The sequence below is a fragment of the Nanorana parkeri genome, unplaced genomic scaffold, assembly GCF_000935625.1.
Source record: "Nanorana parkeri isolate BGI_ZX_2015 unplaced genomic scaffold, ASM93562v1 scaffold124, whole genome shotgun sequence".
NCBI classification, from domain to species: Eukaryota; Metazoa; Chordata; class Amphibia; order Anura; family Dicroglossidae; genus Nanorana; species Nanorana parkeri.
Window position 1 is genome coordinate 447238 of NW_017306392.1, and position 20369 is coordinate 467606.

General features: G+C 38.6%; 1 protein-coding gene across 1 annotated transcript in view; it reads right to left on the reverse strand.

Moving 5' to 3' along the window:
- Window positions 1-20369, reverse strand: part of SLC4A4 (solute carrier family 4 member 4) — a 208718-nt gene that overhangs the window by 28113 nt on the left and 160236 nt on the right. Inside the window, exons 8-16 of the mRNA XM_018553578.1 lie at window positions 19477-19634; window positions 15210-15297; window positions 14139-14293; window positions 13325-13438; window positions 12066-12240; window positions 5724-5857; window positions 4422-4693; window positions 1687-1769; window positions 120-311 (exon numbers count right to left, since the gene is read on the reverse strand). Coding sequence (XP_018409080.1) covers window positions 120-311; window positions 1687-1769; window positions 4422-4693; window positions 5724-5857; window positions 12066-12240; window positions 13325-13438; window positions 14139-14293; window positions 15210-15297; window positions 19477-19634 — 1371 coding nt within the window. The remainder of the gene's footprint in view (window positions 1-119; window positions 312-1686; window positions 1770-4421; window positions 4694-5723; window positions 5858-12065; window positions 12241-13324; window positions 13439-14138; window positions 14294-15209; window positions 15298-19476; window positions 19635-20369) is intronic.

The following is a 20369-nucleotide window of genomic DNA, read 5'->3' on the forward strand; positions in this document are numbered from 1 at the left end:
CAACCAGAATTAATTACTGCTTAATTTCCGGGCATTTACATGTCTAACAGAAATAAGTGTGTAAAACCAATAAACTGTAGAATATTTAATCTTCTCTTCTTATTCCTCTGAATACTCACTGTTGTTGGAAAGTAGCCGCTGGTTTTGAACTTTTTCAAAGCCATAGAGCATGTGTATGTGCCAAAGAATAGGATAAAAGACATTAAAGTGATGTCAGGAACAAAGTGACAGTTTCTGCCGACAAGCTGGCCTCCATATTTCAGACACTGCTTCTTGTCCAGCGATGACCAGTCAATGGTGTGGTTGTCGTGCTGCAAGGAAAAATATACATGATTGGAAAAAAAAAATCACCTTATTTAGAACAAACATACCTTCATAGGAGTACCTACAGCAGCATGAAATAGCACCCCAATACAGCACCAGGAAATATAAAATGCATTTTTAAATTTGCAGAGTTGCATAAAGTTGTTATACATTTTGGACAGGTTCCCTGAAATAATAACTATGATATTTCAAGATAATGGGTTCCTGCAACAGACAAACTTTGTGTTACCAAATCAAAAGGTATAACAAATTTGGATTATATGTTTTTGGCATCATACATTTGGGTGTAAATAGTGCCAGTGGTACCGAAAATGTACACCTAAAACAAAATAGAATTTAAAAAGGTAACTAATCATACCTGGGAAAATGAAGTTCCTAATCTGAAAATGCATGGTTACTATGTGAGTTAACATGTTAGGCTCTCATTTATTCACTACGAGCAAACCTGAGACAAGCTACCTACCACCTGTCTCCCCTCAGCATATGCTGGAATCTACTGTAATAAGTGCTGGACTTTTCAGCATTAAAGTGACAATAAACTCAGAAGTTAGAGGAGAACTATGGAGTAATGTTTTTTTTTCCATAGTTCTCCTCAGGGTCACGGGAGGACATATACTGTGTCTTTCCGTGATCCATAATTCAGCATATAGCGGGCTATTGCCGCAGATGGGACGGATCCTGGCAATACAGTTGCAATCCACCCAGCTGGATGATTGCCTCTAGCCCACCCCCTTCCCCATCCGTCCCTCCAGTCAGAGAGGGGAAGTGGGAATCCCTGCGGGGAGCTGTGACTTACAGTCACCACTCTCTGCAGGGAGATGATTGGGAAGTGAGCGGATCGGCAGTATAATTTCGCTCACTTCCAGATCAATAGAGCCGACGTGTGACAGTTTCAATGGGGAACATTAGTAGCCCCCGTCCAGAAGGAGGACAGTGTCAGCACCAATTCAGGGATGATTTGAGGATCTACAGCCGAGTGATACACAAATAAGATACATTTTTGTTAATAGTTAAGGTACTTGAATGTATTTTTAAGCTTTAACTCCTCAATTTAGTGCCAGTTGGGCTTTTAGGGATTATATATACTGTAGAGCAATTTTGACACCTTGTTTAAACCAGTGGATTAGCATTATTGTTAGGGGACTAGTATTTCAAGAAGAAGTCATCAACAGAAGCTTACATACTGCCCCAGTACAGGTTTGCTCTAAGAAACTATAACATACCAAAGTTGTCTGTATGCAGTACATGATTACTTAAATGCATTTTTAAGATTTAACTCCTGAGTTGAATGTCACTTTAAGTCTTATTTTATTGCTCTAAGATCCCAACTCCTGGCAGGTAAGCACCTGTTTTTTTACTTACTGAATCTTCAGTGGTAAAGAGAGACAGAGAGGTTGAGAAATCCATGGGGGCTTCTGTGGTCGCATTAAACAGTGAGCTGTTACCTGTACAAAAATGTTTTTAGTTTAATACAATATCCTCATCATAGATAAAAAAAAAGTGCAACATGTGTTTATGTACTATATGTATGACTTTCAAATCTATTTATTTTTTAACATTCAGCATATTTCAATATTTTCAATGCTTGTGGTGAGCATGTGAATAATAACTGCAGGCATATACAACAACTAACCCCCAAACCCCTAATTGTAACATCCTTAAAACCTTTATTGTTATCATATGTCGGGTTACTGATCAAATCACCTTATAGTAATATAAGCAGTAACATGAGAAACTAGGCAAGGAGTTTTCTGCAAAGGACATATACTGTAACAAAATAAACTGCACTCTACACATGGTAAATATTATTATAATAAGAAGTTTAACAAGTGCTACAAACATGCTCATGGTAGATACCATACACACACGTTAGAAAATGTTTACTCTTCAAAGATGCATTCACTCTTGTAGATAGCGAAGCTAACAGGTGTAAGAATTATGAATAGCATGGATTTTACAGGGGATTTTTATTAGGGGATTTAGCGCCGCAAAATCTTAGCTCCTTTAACAACTAAAAAAAAGAATTTTGTCAAATGGTGAGGCACCAATGGGGCCACACACTGATCAAGTTTTAGCAGGGTCAGCAGAACTGGGCGAAATTTAAGCAGTGTATGGCCAGCTTTAATAAGCACACCAAAAGCCCTAAAACTCACTGTTATGTGAATTTAAACCAACCCCTTTTTATAATTACAATGGTAAGCCTCACTGACCAATAGTGAGTTGTGGAAGCAAGGTTGGGACAGAGTAAATTTAGGGCCACAGGAGTTATTTCCCAACGGAACACCCCGAATTTTAGAACGTCCGTGGTACTGTACATGTCGTGTGACCATGTAACTAAAATTTGTCAACTGAAACACTTTATTTAAAACACACCATGGTAAGATACAGTGAGGGGAATTTATCAAAACTGGAGCAGACAAAATCTGGAGCAGTTGCCCATGGCAACCAATCAGCTTCTATCTTTCATTTTAAAAGCTTAACTGAACAAACTGAAGATAGAAGCCGATTGGTTACTATGCACAACTGCTCCAGATTTTGTCTGCTCCAGTTTTGAAAAATCCCCCCAGTATCTTTACAATAATAGTTTTTGTATATTATATGGAATGATTCTCTTTAACATATACTGACAGCGTAATATAGTATTTAATTCTGAATGCTTATAAATAGATGGGCTCATGTAAAAGGACAGTGTAATGAGCTATATACAAGGTATATCAAAGTAATTGTAAACACACACAAACTACAGCAACTCTCAGTGATCAGCTTTTTGATTGTTATAGTCAGGTAAAATAAGAGATAACCTCTAAATGCTTTCTATAAGTTACTGCACTTTAGTGGAAGTAAAGACTTTGTACTTGGTACTTGGTTCTTGGTAAATTTGCTGACAGGCAGGTGTCTTAAGACAGACGAGACTGTGCAAGCTTTAGTCCCCAGTCACACCAGGGCGTTTGCAGCTTGTATTTTTCAGCACAGAAAAGCTCCGCACAAGCCTGTGAAATATGTGCCTCTTTTTAGGGAGATCAGCGCGATCTGACCCTTTTTCCTATTCCTAATCTGCCCAAAAAAGAAGCTTGTGTACCTTTTTCCAGCCACTGGCTTTTTTTTTAGAGCAATGGTGTGTAAGACTTGAACGGGGACTATAGTAATCAATGTGATTTCTTGTTCGGAGCTTTTCTGTGCTGAAAAATACGAGCTACAAACGCCCTGGTGCGAACGGGGACTTAAAGTGAATTGGTGCAATTGCAGAATAAGCTTGGAAAATCCTGCCATGCAATCTCAACATAAGTAAGCATAAAAAATGAATGCACACCGAGCTACAGATGACTACCTCCGGCACATGACCCAATGAAATGCACCCAGTCCGATTGACTTCGCTGTGGACAGATGGCCTGGGAATCCGGCACGGGGGTCCAAGCCCCTTGTTCCCTCCCCTACCCCCCCCCTCTCTCTCTTCCCCTGCCTTTGTCTTACCTCCCCACCTTGGCTTGCTCTGCTCTGTTCTTCACTGCCTTCCCCTCTCATAATCTGATCAAGTACTCCAGAAGTAGTGCACAGGGGGGGCAGAGAGGTCACACTGCAGCCCTCATCACTATAGCAGCAGATGTTACACTTAGCGACTTATCATTGACATTCTTGACTATGTTTATCTGCCCTTCGATGTTTAGAGTACTTGGCTCCCCCAAGCATTCTTCAGAGTACTTTCCCCATCATGCGCTGGAGCCCTGTTATTGATGCGGATATAGCTAAATGCTTGGAGTGTTGTTACTTTTCGAAGCTATTATCGCTGATAGATGGAAGATATCAGTGTGACTGTTTGTTCGGATTATACTTGTAGTGTTCTGTATTACTACTGTATGTCTACTGTATTGCTTGACGTTTTCAATAAAAGCTTTTGAATTTAAAAAAAAAAATGAATGCACAAGACACGAAAGAGGCCTCTTACATACAAAAGGGCAAGAAAGTATACAGTCGCCATATTTCATTTCAGTAGGTCAATGTGAAATTCAGAAATATTTCAGAAATCAACAGTTTTTTTCTGCCACATGTAACCTGTAGTTAAAACAAAATATTAACAGGACATATTTGAAAATACTTACTTGGATCCATAGGGATACAGGCACAGTTAAACAATGTAACATCGTAGAGTGTAAAATCTGAGTTGATTGGGTAATAATCTGCAAACGTGATCATTTTCTTAAAAGCATCATAGATGAAGATGAAGCTGATAAGACAGGCAAAGCCTTCCTCTGTGAAACGTGTAAAATACTTCACCAGGGAACTAGCATCTGTTGCCACCAATAAAAGACATAAGAAAGCTGACCACAAGCCGATCCACAAGCGGAATTCCAAGTAGTCAAACCCGTTATCTCTAGGAATTAAAATACAAAAGGACATAATCAGACATGAAGAACAAAATAAAAGTTAAAAAGTGACACTAAACTCAGGAAATAAATCCTAAAAATGCACAAGGTGCCTTAACCATTAGCGAAAATGTATCTTATTTGTGTATCACTCATCTGTAGATCCTCAAATCATCTTTGAATTGGTGCTGACATATGGAGGGTGGCTACTTTTATTCCCCTTGGTCCCTGCATGTTGTAATGTAGCCACCGCTCCAAGCTCACTCCTGTGATGGGCTACAATTTCAATACAAATTAGTAAACTAAGCATGAGATTGGAAGGACAGTTTCAGCATGAATTCAGAGGTGATTTGAGGATCTACAGCTGAGTGATGCACAAATAAGTTACATTTTTGTTAATAGTTAAGGTAATTAAGATTTAACTCCTGAATTTAGTGTCACTTTAATTGGAGAATAATAGGATTTGGTAAAAAAAAAAAAGTAAAGGCATTAGTATTCTAAAAATGTCAAATACAATATAATATAATAGTATGTGATATGCAGTATTATTCACTAAAGAGTGCATATGATGGGAATACATACTGTAAGATAAGGTTATCATTAGTGAAAATTGTATGTCAAAAATGTGTAGATCCAGAGATATAAGCAGCTGAATTTACATTCAAATCTCCAATTTTATAGTAAGGTTCGGCCTCACTCCACTCTCTTCTGCCTCCCAAGCTCCCTATTGGTCAATGAGGCCTCACAACACATTAAAGGGCCAAAACGGAGACTTGTGGAAAGAAAATTTCAGAGCAAACGTTTAGCTCTACATAAAACTTTGGTTGCCTAAACTTATTAGATATCTTTATCATTTTGCTTATGTCTTTTTTTCATCATATGCTAAGTCTGAATTGCCCAAGTTTGTGAAAGATTTCCCTAAAGCGCTAATTCTTAAGAGCATGAAATAAGTCAGATAACTTCATAGTGCTTGCAGCATTTTAACTTGCACATTTATTTGAATTTTTTTTTATATGTAATAACTCTAATTTCACTTACTTGCTGAAGTTAAACAACAGTCTCTCAAACACAAGGACAGGACCCGTGCTGCTCAGAATTGTAAGTGGCTGACCAGCAAAAAGGCAAAAAACAGCACCAGAGAGAGCAGTACCCAGGAAGCTCTCCAAAACACCCTAGAGAAGAAGAACAAAAGCAAGCATTATATTTATATGTATGTATTGGCTTACCTGTAAAAAATACAGAACACCAATACAGTTTATAATAAATAATGAAAGTAATCTAGATTGTTAAATAAGTCTAATGTTCATCCTGACAGCTGCCCTGTTCCCTAAATCCATAACAGTATTCATATTTTCTGAATGGCCTGAAATCACAGACAATGCTTTTCTCGTTCATAAACCATGGTAAAATATGTAGAAATATGGCCTTTAAACATACTTCATCTGCAAAGGGTACTATAGGCTGCTGACTGCTCCGTGTTATCTTTTTTTTCAACAAATCCAGGTCTGCTTATGTCCCATGTAGCAATGGAAATGTAAAGTAAACCTTTCCACTCCCTAAAGCGGACCATACATTGTGCGAATTTCGGCCGGTTCTTGCCATACTAGCTGATATTTGCTCAATGGGTGGCCCTGTTGGCAGCCTCCCGCCCGACATTCTTTGATCAGAAAAATCAAAGGAACTGGGCAGAAAATTCTCAGGTATTTGGAAATTCCGACACCAGCAAACCTGTCACTGTCAGAATACAACAGCCGCAGCAGGATATTCGTCCATCCATACTGTTAGATTTTTATTTTTTTAAATCTCTAGGCTGAATTTAAAAAAAAGATCTAACCCTGTACGGCCGGCCTAAGCTTGTAAACATAGAGGTACCTTCATATTCAGATCCCTCAGCTGCTTTAAAAACACTTTCGCAAAAATGTGCTACAAATGCTAAAAATCATTGGCTACAAATGTATATTTTGATAGTGTTTCAAAAGACAACAGCTAAGCCTAATTTCCATATGTAAGCGCTTCCTCTGGACATTGTTGTATGACTGTTGCCTCTCAGAGAGCAGTGACACATGGCTACCGCAGGATGGGGAACGGTGGCCTTGAGGTCCAGAGTACTACTGAGAGCTTGCTTTCACCTTTTCATACCTCCCAACTTTCTGAGATGAGAAAGGGGGACACCTTTCAGCACAATGTAGCAATGGATACACCTCTGCCGTGTCCCCAATAAGAGAACTATCAAGAATTTATATGCCAAAAATGATTGGTTAAATCCAGAATTGCTTTTTTTTACCCATTACTTTTCCTTTATACTGGCTTTTCAAAATAGCAGACAAGATAATTAAAAGACATGATAAAAGTTATAGTGCAGAATAAAACTTCTGAATCTTTTCATAGATATCTGTACATCAGACCAAAAAGAGGAGCAATCGAGGAGGAAAGAGGAACAGAGGCATTTGGTTCCAAATAAGGGACAGTCCCTCCAAATGAGGGCCTGTTGGGAGGTATGCTTTCTCTATGTAGATCCTAGGCAATGGAAGTCACCAGCATTCGTTAATACAGTAAATGTGCAAGAAGCGTAAGCACTTTTATTACGCTTGCACGCTTTATGACGATTGTGACGCAATAATAAAAGTGCGCTGTTTGCACATTTAATAACGATTGCTGGTGACTTCCGTTTCCTATTGAACTGTGGCACGGCGCCATCCATGCTGTCACTAAGAGCAACCATCAGCTGTATTGCATGGTCTGTGCGCTGTATGGAGTGCAGGTGATTCTCTAACGCTATAGTGGTAAGATCCTGGCGCCCAACTGAGAAATGACTAGGAATCGTGGACCAGTCTGGAGCAGAGCTTTTATTCAATTATTTTGTATCAGTGATTTATTTAAAAGCCAATAGTTAGTATTTCTGTAAACATTGACATGGTCCGTATTTAACAAAACTGAACTTGTTCAACACTTTCTTAACGGGTAATTCCTAAGAGTAATAACCAGTCAGGATTCATCTTGCATTGCTCTGACTTTAGCAAAGTGCACTGCAGAATTAGGAACTCTTCACTGAATATGGCTTTATGTGGAGATGTATAAGGTTACACAAACCCGACTTCCTAGTTAGCATTCCTACTGCAGGAAACATTAGACAGATCCATTGCATTTGACATTTCAGGGCAGCTTTTTCATTAACAATAGGCACACTGTATGTCAGTGACATATGTTTTCTATATATCAAGTCATAGGTTTGTTTAGATATATAAAATGAATACATATCATAAAAATACCACTAGAATTGACACCATTTTCATATTTATAATTATCAGCAAGGATAAAATGATGCCTGGCCTTTAAGTGTAGGCATAGGCTGACATTTAGATTTAGATGGAGCTAAAGGATTACGTTAAGGGGATGGGATTAGGTTAAAGTGACATTAAACCTTCCTTTTTTTAAACTTTATTCTATTTATTGTTGCCAGACTTACTTTAAAAAAACCTTCTTTTTTCTTGCATTTTTTTATTTCCTCGTTCTCTAGTAGTATCCAGGCCACTAGCCCACCCCCCGGTACAGGTGCCTTCATCAGGTAGCAGGCTGTGCTGGAGGCACCCGTGCATGCACGCTCACGGCCGTGCCCGCACCTAGCTGTATGTGTCTATAGACTATGGTTCCTCTGCCCTTAGTACTCTCCCCCACAACCAGGAAGTTCAGAGAAACCAGAGTAACTTCCAGGTAGCGGCGGAGGATACAAGTAGCCGAAGTAAGTGTGGTGGGGATGTGGGTGTTAGAAAAGAGAATGCATTAAGGTAAAAAAAACACCCAGCCCTTAGTACTACTTTAAGTATTCATGTTTAGAATAAGAAATTCTTATGTTCCTCAAATCCATCTAGTAGCCATAAGGCAGTGTGAATGTAAGGTTCAGATTTTTGCAGAAATGTTTTATAAATACACCACTTAGGTACAAAGGATTTCTAATAAAATATTATTTAATATTAATTGTTACAAAAGCAATTATCATATTACAATGAAGAATATTTTGTGATAGTAGACATTTTATTATTATGGGACTTAAAGAGCACACAAGGAAAAATATAGCAAAGTCAGCTGTAAAAAACAATAAAGTTTTATGGATTGAATTTTACGTGACCATTACTTGATAACAGAGGACAGAACTAGTGGATGACAGCTTGAAATAATTACAGTAATGTCATGTCTTAGATTAGGGTCCCAAAAAACAAAGCTTACTTTACCATTTCTTTCCCTTATGAACACTACCGGCACCAAAGACAACAATTATGTGAGTTCCTATTCAAGTCCGCCTACAGCTAAATTAGAGACAAAATGCTATCTTAGAGAAACTTCCACGCCACTCTTAATTTATTAACGTCATGGAAAATGGATGAAAGGATCTTACACAGTAATTGTTTGGAAACAGTCTTACTTTGTTCATATTACCCAGCTGTTGTTACAGTAGAAGTTATCATGGTCAGTGCAGAATTAATTCACTACAGCAGTCCAATGTTGTTTATACTGTACTTCTTTTTTTATAAGCAAATTCCTATTTAGAACTATAAACTAATCACCAGCTTATTAATATGAACATGTCTTGGGCGCTATTTTATATGACCATTTACTTGATTCCACTGTGGATTTATAGATCTTGGCTAAATTTTACATACACCTGGGTAACATAGTGGCTTAGTGGTTATCACGTCTGCGGTCCTTGGTTTGAATCCTGGTTAGGACACTATCTGTATGGAGTTCCCCCTGTGCTTGCATGGGTTTCCTTCCACACTACAAAGACATGCTGGTAGATAAACTGGCTCCTGCCTAAATTGGCACTAGTATGTGTATGTGAGATAGGCAGGTGCCTTAGATTGTAAATTCCTTGAAGGCAGAAATTATGTACATGTACAGTATGTAAAGGGCTGCATAAATTGTCGGTGCTATATAAATGATTATATGTACCATAAAAGACAAAGATCTAATAAAAAGTAGTGAATCTGTTTTCCTAAGTACATTTGAAAGAAAATATAATCAAAGGGGGATTACTCTTTTTCCTGTACCTCTTTCCTCCTCAATTGAAAGCTGCCAGCTTGTTCTTTTATTAAGGTATGCAGTTTGATTTACAGGGGTTCTTCGGCTAGCTAATGAGTCCTTGGTGAGTTGCAGTTAGGATAATTAGGCCTACTGTCTAAGGCTGGCCATACACCTGTCAAGATAGGCAGAGCCAGCTGTCAGTCACGCAGCTAGGCGGATCCAGACATAATTGTCGGGATCCGCTTCAGCTGCGGCGTCTCAGTATATCGCGAGCAGCAGTCTCAGTATACCGCGAGCTACAGCCTGCGGTATACTGAGCCTAGGGTGACGGGAGGATGCTAGTTTGTGTCCTCCCGTTACCCTAAGGAGAACTATGTGGAAAAGCCTTAACCCCATAGTTCTCCTTTAAAGGAACAGGTCAGATGCATGACTAATGACCAGGTTCTTGAGCTAGGTGATTAGGGACAGATGAAATGTACATCAAATAACTAGGGGGTCTATTCACGAAGCAGCCGAAGGATCTAGCCGTAGCTTCGGCCGATCCTTCGGCTAGCTTCAGGCCCCAGGACCCCTTCGGTTCAGGGCTGCTGTACGGGCTTTTCACTATAGCCCGTACAGCTCCCGAACTTAGTCGAGCCGAACGCATATGACTCGGCTCGGCTGAGCCTCACTGAAAGCCGAAGCTGGCCGACAGCCTGCTTCTGCTTCAGCCTGCGGACATGTTCATATTGGCTATTTCAATTTGCAATAGCCAATAGCAAACTAGCATTGCACCCGCCCTCTGCTGCAGTTCTCCGTCAGGTCCACCAATACTGACAGCAGCAGAGGGCGGGTACAATAGCTAGTTTGCTATTGGCTATTGCAAATTGAAATAGCCAATAGGAATCTAGCAATTCATTCCTATGGCCAAATTTTTTTTTCTATTCTGACACAGCTCCGTCAGAAAAAGCAGTGTTTCTCTCCTTGGCGGCCGGGAGCGGGAGACTCCCGGAGCTCCCGGGAGAGTTTTTTCTTTTTCTTGACGGCAGCAGAACCGCTGGCCAAAAGAAAACAGTTGGGCAGAGCTAGCTGTCATTGCTAGCTCCGCACAATCATTTTCTATTTACTTTTTTTAAACTTTTTAAACTATTTTTCTGTTCTGCTCGGTCCCTCTGATGTTGGATCGGCTAAGTTGAGCATGTTCGGCCGACCCGAAGCCACCCGATATACGGCTGAATTCAGCCGTACCAGCCTGAAGTGAATAGCCGAACAGCGTTCGGCTCACTTCGCTTTAGGTCGGTCATTCACTCGGTTGCCTACGGCAGCTTAGTGAATAGACCCCTAGGTTCTAGGGCTGGATAACTAAAAACAGGTGAAATACACATCTACTTATCAGGTTCTGAAATGCATGGCAAATTGTAAGGTTTCTGGGTGGCTGATGAGGATCAGGTGAAAATTCTGACAGATAATCAGGCTCTTGAGTGGACTAATGAGCATCTGGTTAAATACACATTTAATGATTAGGTTCTGCTGTTGGCTGATGAGAAATACACATCTGATAACTAGGTTCCAGTGCTGACTTATGGGAGAGGCAAGATACATGGCTGATAATCATGTTCTGAAGGAACAGGTGAAATGCACATAGGATAACTAGGTTCCAGTGCTGAGGTATGGGAGAGACCAAATACATGTCTGATAATGAGGTTATGAAACAACAGATGAAATACACATCTGAAAACCAGATTCTGTTGCACTGGCATAGACAATGATCAGATTTCTGGGGGGCTCATAAGGAACTTATAAAATGATCAAGTTCCTGGGCTGGGGGCCGAGGAACAGATGAAATGTGTGTTATTTTTTGTTGTTTTAGTTTTGCCATTGGTACATCTTCCCCATGTCTCATTTTATAATAATAGTTTGTATTAGCCCTAAAAAGGAACAAACTGAATATTAAGATTCCCCAAAACACCCACAGACCTATGGTTGGTTTAGGGAAAAGTTGGAATTTTGAGAACAATTTCCAAAACTGGCTGCGGATCGAACCTAGGCGGATGCACTCATCCCTAGTGATAAGAAAATTTTCCAAGTACAGGAGCAACATTCAAAGGCTCCAAGAGACCAAGGGTAATGATGCAATTAGTCATTACTGCAATTAGAAGGCATCATATTACCACCGCAATGCAACAACAACATCTGAAAAATCATTATTACAGCTTGTTTAGTAATGATGGCATTCTGCTGTCAGGAGTAATTTAAAATGTTATTCACAAAGACTTCGGGCTCTTGTTTATGCTCCAGTATGTCTAAATATAGACCTAAACCTTAATATGTATTATGTTATGACTCAACCAATAATGAGAAGGATCAGACAGTTATCCTTACTTGCATGTTTTCTGTGGCATCGCCAAGAAGACCTCCGAAGGTAATAGCATTGGTCACAGTTCCCAGGTAAATGAACAGCATGGCTGAAAGTGACTGGATGCTTAGACCATCATAAAAATCACTTAAAAAAAAAGGTGCTTTTCTCTTGATATCCTCAATTAACCCCCCACAAAACCTGCAAAAATTGGGAAAAACAAGATATACTTATTTTAATAAGGAATTTTAATGTCAACTGTAATTGTCAAATGTAAAAACAGTTCTAATTTAACTAACCCTTACTGTTATCCAGTAATAAGAATGTAAAGGTTTGCACATCTATTTCAGTTTGCCAGCTGTTGTGAATGAACTAAATAATACTAAGGGTCCATTCACACACAGGCAGTCCATTGCAGTGCACTAATGTCGCAGTGCCTGCACTGCAAGGATTAACTTCTGATTTTTCTCTAGGGTCCAGAATAAAGAAGATATACTCACCTGATCATCGGTCATGTGGCGGTCAGAGCTCAACACCCTCTACCTCTCCCTCCAGCAGAATGTCCCTCAGCATCCTCATGTCTAAAGCAGTTGCATTAGATGTGATGACGTCACAGGTCCTTAGACCACCGGAGCCAGGGGGAGAAGAGACTGGTCTAGCAGCCTGGATGGACCGAGGATCAGGTGAGTATATCTTCTTTATTTTAGCCTCTAGACCAAAATGAGCCATTAACCGTTGCAGTCTGAGGGTAGCCCCATTGCATATGTCAATTTTTACAATTCCTGGAGTTACTCTTTAAGATACTAATATCTAGCTTAGGTATAAACCCATCATAAAACTATCAATGAACAAAACATCCAGTTATAATAATAAGATATCACGGAGTTTTATCAATGAAGAGAGCAAATAGCTAAAGGCAAAGTTTAGCACTCGCAGCAACTAATCAGACTTCATCTCAACCATAGGACACCGTGCTGCGGAAGGTTTATAGATGGTGGGCAGAAATGGGTTTATGAATACAGAGCTGCATTAATCTGTATCTTTTATATCTGCCAAGAGTTCAACTTTAAATTAATGAACCTAAAAGTTAATTACAACTATGCTGGTATCTGGATCACTTCCTGCATGATTGCTTTCTGACAATGACCCCTAACCACCTTCTTCTAGAATAAAAACCTCTACTGTGGTGAAACTATTTTAGGACTGAAGCTACGGGCACAAGAATCACACCTAAATGGTGATATACAAAGTGCATCAAGGACAACACTCCTACTGAGTCACCCACCGTCCAGTTCTTCTTAATTCTGGAACATCTCCGTGCCCTCCACCACCATGACCAGAATCATGCGGAGTGTCTCCATTCATTTGTATATTCTCCCCTCCAGCATACATATTTTTCCTGTGGATAGGTCAAAAATAACATCATTTATGTAAAGCAAAACTCAAGGCAAAAAGCATAAAATCAGGATCTCATGTACATGCCCCAAATATATGTTGTATATTTATCTCCGGTAAATGATGTCGATGGTACACACATGAATAGTTGACTCTAGTAAAAATTGCTACTTTTTGCTTACTTAGTCACCTCTCATCCCCCAGCCTGACAGAACAATAAAGAATCAGAAGCATATTAATTAGGTCAACCTTGTGTTCTTCCCTCCGGTGAGCATGTTCATTGACAGCACTGTACAAAGCAATAGAGCCTTGACATGCTCAAAGTAATGCTTTATGGAGGATTAGGAAAACGTAATATAAAAGATAGATTCAGGTATTTATACTAGCCATATAAAATGCTTTACTTTATGTTTAAAACAAATACATACTGTAACTAAATTAAAAGGTGTCTGGTGGTCTACTTCATTGAATTAATATACTAGTAAATATAGTGGTGTTCACATACAAGGTAAATAAATAAAAAAAAACAAATGGGATTTTTGCCTGCTCATGATTGGATGATTAAAGTAAACAGAGCTCCACCATATTTTCAGTGGACATTCACTTTTCTGAGTGAACATTCTCTACTCTTTTAGTAAATAAATGCCACTGTGCTACAAGGTTTCCTTATTGAATTAATTCCAATGTATATAAAAACACGGTACCTCTTATCAGACGAAGGAAGAGACTTTGGCGGCTCTATCCTTATTGCTGGGTCCCATTCACCAGGTGGAAGTACAATTACTTCATCTAAAAATTCATCAATTCCAGCAATCAGGTCCTGCCTGTCTTTTGCTTTATAGGCAATGTCATGAAATACCTACAAATGAATAAGAAGCTTAATTCACAACACAAAGCTTTCAATAATGTTGCCATTTTAAACTATCCCCTAAACATATCAGTTTGTGTAACATTCTTCCACATTTTGAGTGCATTTCTTATTTTTTTAAGTTTCGGCATTAACCCTCATTTCACAAATGTTTTAGAACATATCAAAGAGAGTCAAAGCTAAGATAACAAGTACATATTGAATAGTCAACAAGGTGATGATACTTAATTTTAGAAAGTCAATAGTGCCTATGCTAATTGTAACTGGCTTTGGTGTCCACTTTGGACAAAACAATATCCAAGCATGCTATTGTAAAGAATTCAGTTTGGTTTAATTCCTGTATGTTTTACTTTGCAATAAATGTTATTTCTCAGGACTTCTCATGGTACATTTGGGTGGCTCAGTGTCTTAAGTGAGCCTACCATGTCCCCCAAACTTTATAAACTAACATCATTAGTAAATGCAGATAGGAGACAGGAAGTGATATTCCCCTGCCTAAAGTTCTCAGGCAGCCATTTGCCCATCTCTAGCCAGCCAACTCTTTTATGCATGGGCTACGGATGTGTGTTTGGGAAAATGTTAGCAGATTTTTCAAAAGAATTTGCTTTAACGTGTAAAATATATTTAGAATCTGACATAATAAAAAAACACTATGGTTGAAACTGGTGTAATAACCTGAAGTATGTTAAGGACAAACTTCCATTTGCCCAGAGGTCTATGATTAAGCCCATTATTGGGTGAAAAGTGTTAGAGTGAAGATGATCCATCGCAGGACAATGTGTACCTGTGTGATACAATATATTGTTCATCAAAGATTGTGGTGTGCGGGCAGACTTTTTTTCTGTGAATGACTATGTTACAGACAAACATGCATAACATTTATGGCAACTATATTACTTAGTATTACCTCATCAGACATTAAGGTGGCTATGCTTCTTCCTATCTCATGGTATGACTTGGCTTTTCCTTTTGGTCCCAGGAGGATAAAAAGGAATCTAGACATAAAATACAAGACCAAATCAACAACAAGTAAAATCCTTATAAAATGTTTTAATGTCCAGTAGAAGTTTTTTTTTAAACCACTGCAAGACATATACATGGTAGCAATAATTATACAGTATAATAAGTATATATAATATTATATACTGTATAATAAGTATATGCATAAGTCTTAAAGAGAAATGTTACCCATATCTTCAAATTACCAACAAACACACCTTTAGAAATGTTTAGGAATTACAATCTACAAACATATACTTCTAGATTGTTGCAGGCTTTGTATTCTTTGCATACCTTATTTCTCTTTTCTTCCCCAGTCTTCTGACAGTGGCCATTTTAACTAAGGGCAGGTTACTAGATCTCCCTTTACTTCCTGGAACTCTGGCACGTGACTAGGACATGTGACCATACAGATCATCTCAGGTGAGAAAAATGCCTTTCCTTGAGATCTCATGAGATTACAGATGAGATTTCCCAGCAATGCTCTGCTGATGTAACCTTCTCACGATGCAATGCTTGGGAATATTACATAATTTGTACCAAAGTGGACCAGGAAGTAGAAACAAGAAATTGTAAGTAAAATAAAAATATGTTTGTTTAGCTAATAAATGTAAGATGATTTCATATCAGTGTGCAGAGCTTCATGCTGATGTGATTTTTACGGGGTAAAGGTCCACTTTAACTGTTTAGTCCATATACCTTCCATTTATGGCTATATCTGCATGTTGTGTATCAGAGTTAAACTATTGGATAAGACTCAACCTGGCCTGCTATACTGATCAGTTATTGCCATACTAGCTGAGGTTTAGGAACTCTGCTGTCTCTGTCTTCACTTGAAAGATATCCTCTCACTTCCATTTCGATGACCACTAGAGTCAAAGGCAGCAATAAAAACCTGACAGATGTTCTAAACCTTCCCTCTTTATCCAAAATGAAAAAGTGTTGGACCTACTTAAGGTAGGGCAGAACAACAGGCACACTTTAATGTAGCCATCCTGAGCATACAAATACTTATTTTTTCACTCTCCCACTGATCTGTCATGCTGCTAGAAGGAGGTAAATGCCTGTGTGAGCTAAAAGTCCCCAGAGTGAGCTTACACAGAGCTATTGACTTCCTATCTGACAGCACTGATTGGTCCAGCACTGTCACATGGAGTTAATCACATAGAGGGGGGAATTTTATGAAAACTGGAGCAGACAAAACCTGGAGCAGTTGCCCATAGTATCCAATCAACTTCTATCTTTAGTTTTAAAGTTTAACTAAACAAACTGGAGAGAGGCATTAATTGGTTGCTATGGACAACTGCTCCAGATTCTGTCTGCTCCTGTTTTGATAAATTCCCAACATAGTTTTCCAGATCTAGAAGTCCCTGGTATTTACTTTGGTTCCCGTTGCTGAACGGAGAGAAGGAAAGAGAAGTGTATTCTGGGGAGGGAGAGAAATGCCTAATACAGCATAAATTTCCTATTTAAATATGTGACTTTAACAAAACCTGATCTTTTTATCTTACAAACAAAGCTTGAACATGTAAAATATTTTTTGTTAAGCAGTATATACTAACAGATATGGTTCGTTGAGGGGCCCTAGAAAAGCATATATGAAATATACAGACACCCACACTCCAATGGCAAATCAAATAGTCTGTTTATTGACGTATGAGCAGAGGTACAGTATTCGATTTGCCATTGGAGTGCCGGTGTCCATATATTTCATCTGCTATTTACTACGGTTGCCAACCGTTGACAGCCGCAGCACCCACCCTTATAATTTTTGGAACAGCGGTTTCAAGTGCGATGGGTTCATGGACTTTACTAGACAAGCATAGGACACTTATGGATGTTTTAAATGTGCTTCACTGTTTCTCTACATATGCATGTATGGTGCCACCTTGAAGGTGAGGCTGGTTTACTATAGGAGCTGAGAATCTTCACACAAGAAATTGATTGAAGATTTACCTCAATTATTCAATCATGTGAAAAGCAAATTCCTGTTTATTTAATCTGCACATGACAGGGTTTAAAGCTAAACACAGCTACTTTTATTGAGTGAAGATTCTTAACTCTTTAGGTTAATCAGCCTCAATGTTGTCTTCATCAAAAACTCACAGGGTCCCTATGATATACATCAAGCACAGTTGCCCAGTTTTTCTCTACTCCCACTCACTACCCTATTTGCAACAGCTGTTCCTTCAGAGGCATCATCAGTACCATTGGCATGGCTTCCTATAAGGGTATTGCACCAATAAACTCTTTGGAGTTCCATGGTATAAAAGAGTCACCATCATTTTGGGATATCGTCACTCTATAGATAAAGCTAAATGATTAACAATGTTAAAATAACTCTTCCAGCCATATATGAATTTCTCTGTACCCCCCACTGAAGCACCCCTTGTTTTTTAGGCCCCTAAGCAATTGAAAAGCATAAACACCATATATGTAATAAATCACTTGTATTCAAAGATTTTTAAGCAGACATGATATGGGGTAGCATGCCATTTGGCGTTTACTGGGTATTTATAACAACAGATGAGATCTTGATAGGTTTACACAAATGGCTTCTTGCAGAATACAGCCTCTCTGCTAAATACACTGCTCTCCTGGGATTTTTATATCGGATTTTCACAGGACTCGGATACTGCAAATGGCTCCACATTTCTTACAAATGTAAATGTAATTGAATTGTTAAATTGCAGATAAAACTTGATGCTAAAGACAACAAACAGATAATGGATTTCAGAAAAACAAAAAAAGAACAAATGTACTGCTCTATTTCCATTAGTATTGTGCATCATAGCATTTCAGTTTTTTGTTGTTGTTATTAGTGTAATGATTATATCTGTCAGTGTTTAAATCCCACATTATCTAATTGAATACCCTTGGGAATAGCTTCACAGAGAAAAATTCACAGTAACAGAAAATGCCCATCAATTCATAACAGTACTGGAGGAAACAGTAGGCAATGTTACTTCATTGAGCCTATTCTCATGCCTAAATGAACATAGTAGTTTAACAGAACCTGACAATAGAGTAATGGCCTGTACTAGGATACAGTATGAGTTTCCTAAGTACCCTATGAACGAGAGACATCACTGATAGTCTGACAGTCTCACATTCAAATGTCCTCTTTTTGATCTAAAAGGAGTTAGCCTCTAAAGGCCAGACAGGCTGGCTGTACTGTCATGATTAATATATCCACCCCCTTACTGTGTAGATGACAGTTGGTAGTAGATGAACATAAGGGGTTTATCCAAACGTGTGCAACAAAGTGATTATACATCAATTGTGTTTTGAACGCAACCAAAGTAAATTATGGCAGTCAATGAACTTGCAACTCCAAACACAAGTCAACAAAAAATGCCAAACAATTTTAACATAGTGTAAGCTTCTGGCAGCCTGAATATGCACAAGTTCTGTACTAGCTGTTTCTACCTTCCCTGTTCAAAGGATAACAAAATTTATAGGATTTTCTTGACTGACTGGGGTTACCGCTCCATATGTATGTTCAGATACCAGTTCACACGCCAGTTCCAATACTTGGCATTTTCACAAAAATACTAGAGTTGCAGCGGATGCAGCTGCGACTGGACCCTGCCGCTCCACCACTGTCCTGAAATCATTAGTCTGTGAATGTTTTAGGAAAACTGTCTCAAGCAACTAAACAAAAAGGTAATATAAACAAATCATACATTAAAACAGAGATGTACAAATCCCAGGAGCTCTGTGTGCCCCTTTAAAATTACAGCTGCCTCCTAACGTTTGAGTTTTTCTCTAGTCTAGTCTTGAAGCTGAAGAAGTATCAGTACTTGTACCAAGTACGGTACTTGATATCTGAACATCCCTATTCATCACCATTGACCTACAACGGTGAAGCCACCATTGCAAAGTTATGGCTGACTCAACATCAAGTTCTATATTTAGTGTAAACCTATAAAAGAAGTTACAAAAAACTTTTAAAATACCGCTATCTCACCTTGTGTTTCCTCAATAGACCAAATGACAGCTACAGTGAATAAATCAGAAGACCCAAATCCTCTCATCTGAAAATTAATTAATAAAAAATTGATTTAGTTAATCAATTTTCAGATGAGAGGATTTGGATCTTCTGATTTATTCACTGCAGCTATATAAGAAGTTATCTTCCTTTCCATAGCAAGAGAACACAAACCATGTCTTACCGTGTAGGTACAGGAACTTCTGTGAGGGCACCGAACATCACTGCATCCTTTAGTCGGACAAAAGCAATGAAGGGGTTCTCTAAGAAGTCAACCTCTCCAACAAGTACATTAGAAGCTTCAGCATCTCTTGGCAATTTTTTCATGAACTTGTTTTTCAGCTACAAGACATATAAAATTATTGTAAGCACTTCTGAACAGCATACTACTATTAGTGCAGCCAAAATTCAAGTTACAGACTGCATAGGATGAAATGTGCTCCGCATAAGAGATGACGTGACAAATATTGGATGTAAACCTGAGAAAAAACGGTACAACTTAAATCTAAATGGTCTGTAAATCTTTCCAAATACATGTACAAATTTATCTGCATAGCCAGTTACATACATAATTGTGATTTAAGCAATATTTTTTCTATAAAACGCAATGGGAACAGCATGCAAATGGAAGATGAGCTGGAACATAGTTAAAGTGTATATATAGTCTAAATGTCTTTTTTTGTATTGCTTTGGGTAGAATGTGGAAGGTTAAAAACCTCAAGTTTTATTGCTGTATGTGTCCCTGCTAAAGAGATTCCCCCTTGGTACTTACCTGGTGACTGTTGTCCCCAGGATTGTCAGTGAGGGAACAGACAAAATTTGGAGTCGTCGTCAGAACAGAACAGAGTGAAAATCTTCTAGTAGGATACACGTGTTATGGTGACAACTGTTTTGGACAGGATTTCCCTTACTTTGCAGAGGTTTTCTTGCACTGTCAATGGGACAGTTAGAGAAAGAAAATGTTCCTAACAGGACTCAGACAGCCAAACATTAACTGATAGTTGTAACCTTTCGGCACTTTAGCTGAATGAAAAAAAAATGCCCATAAACACACTTCAAATTTGTAAAAGTCATATT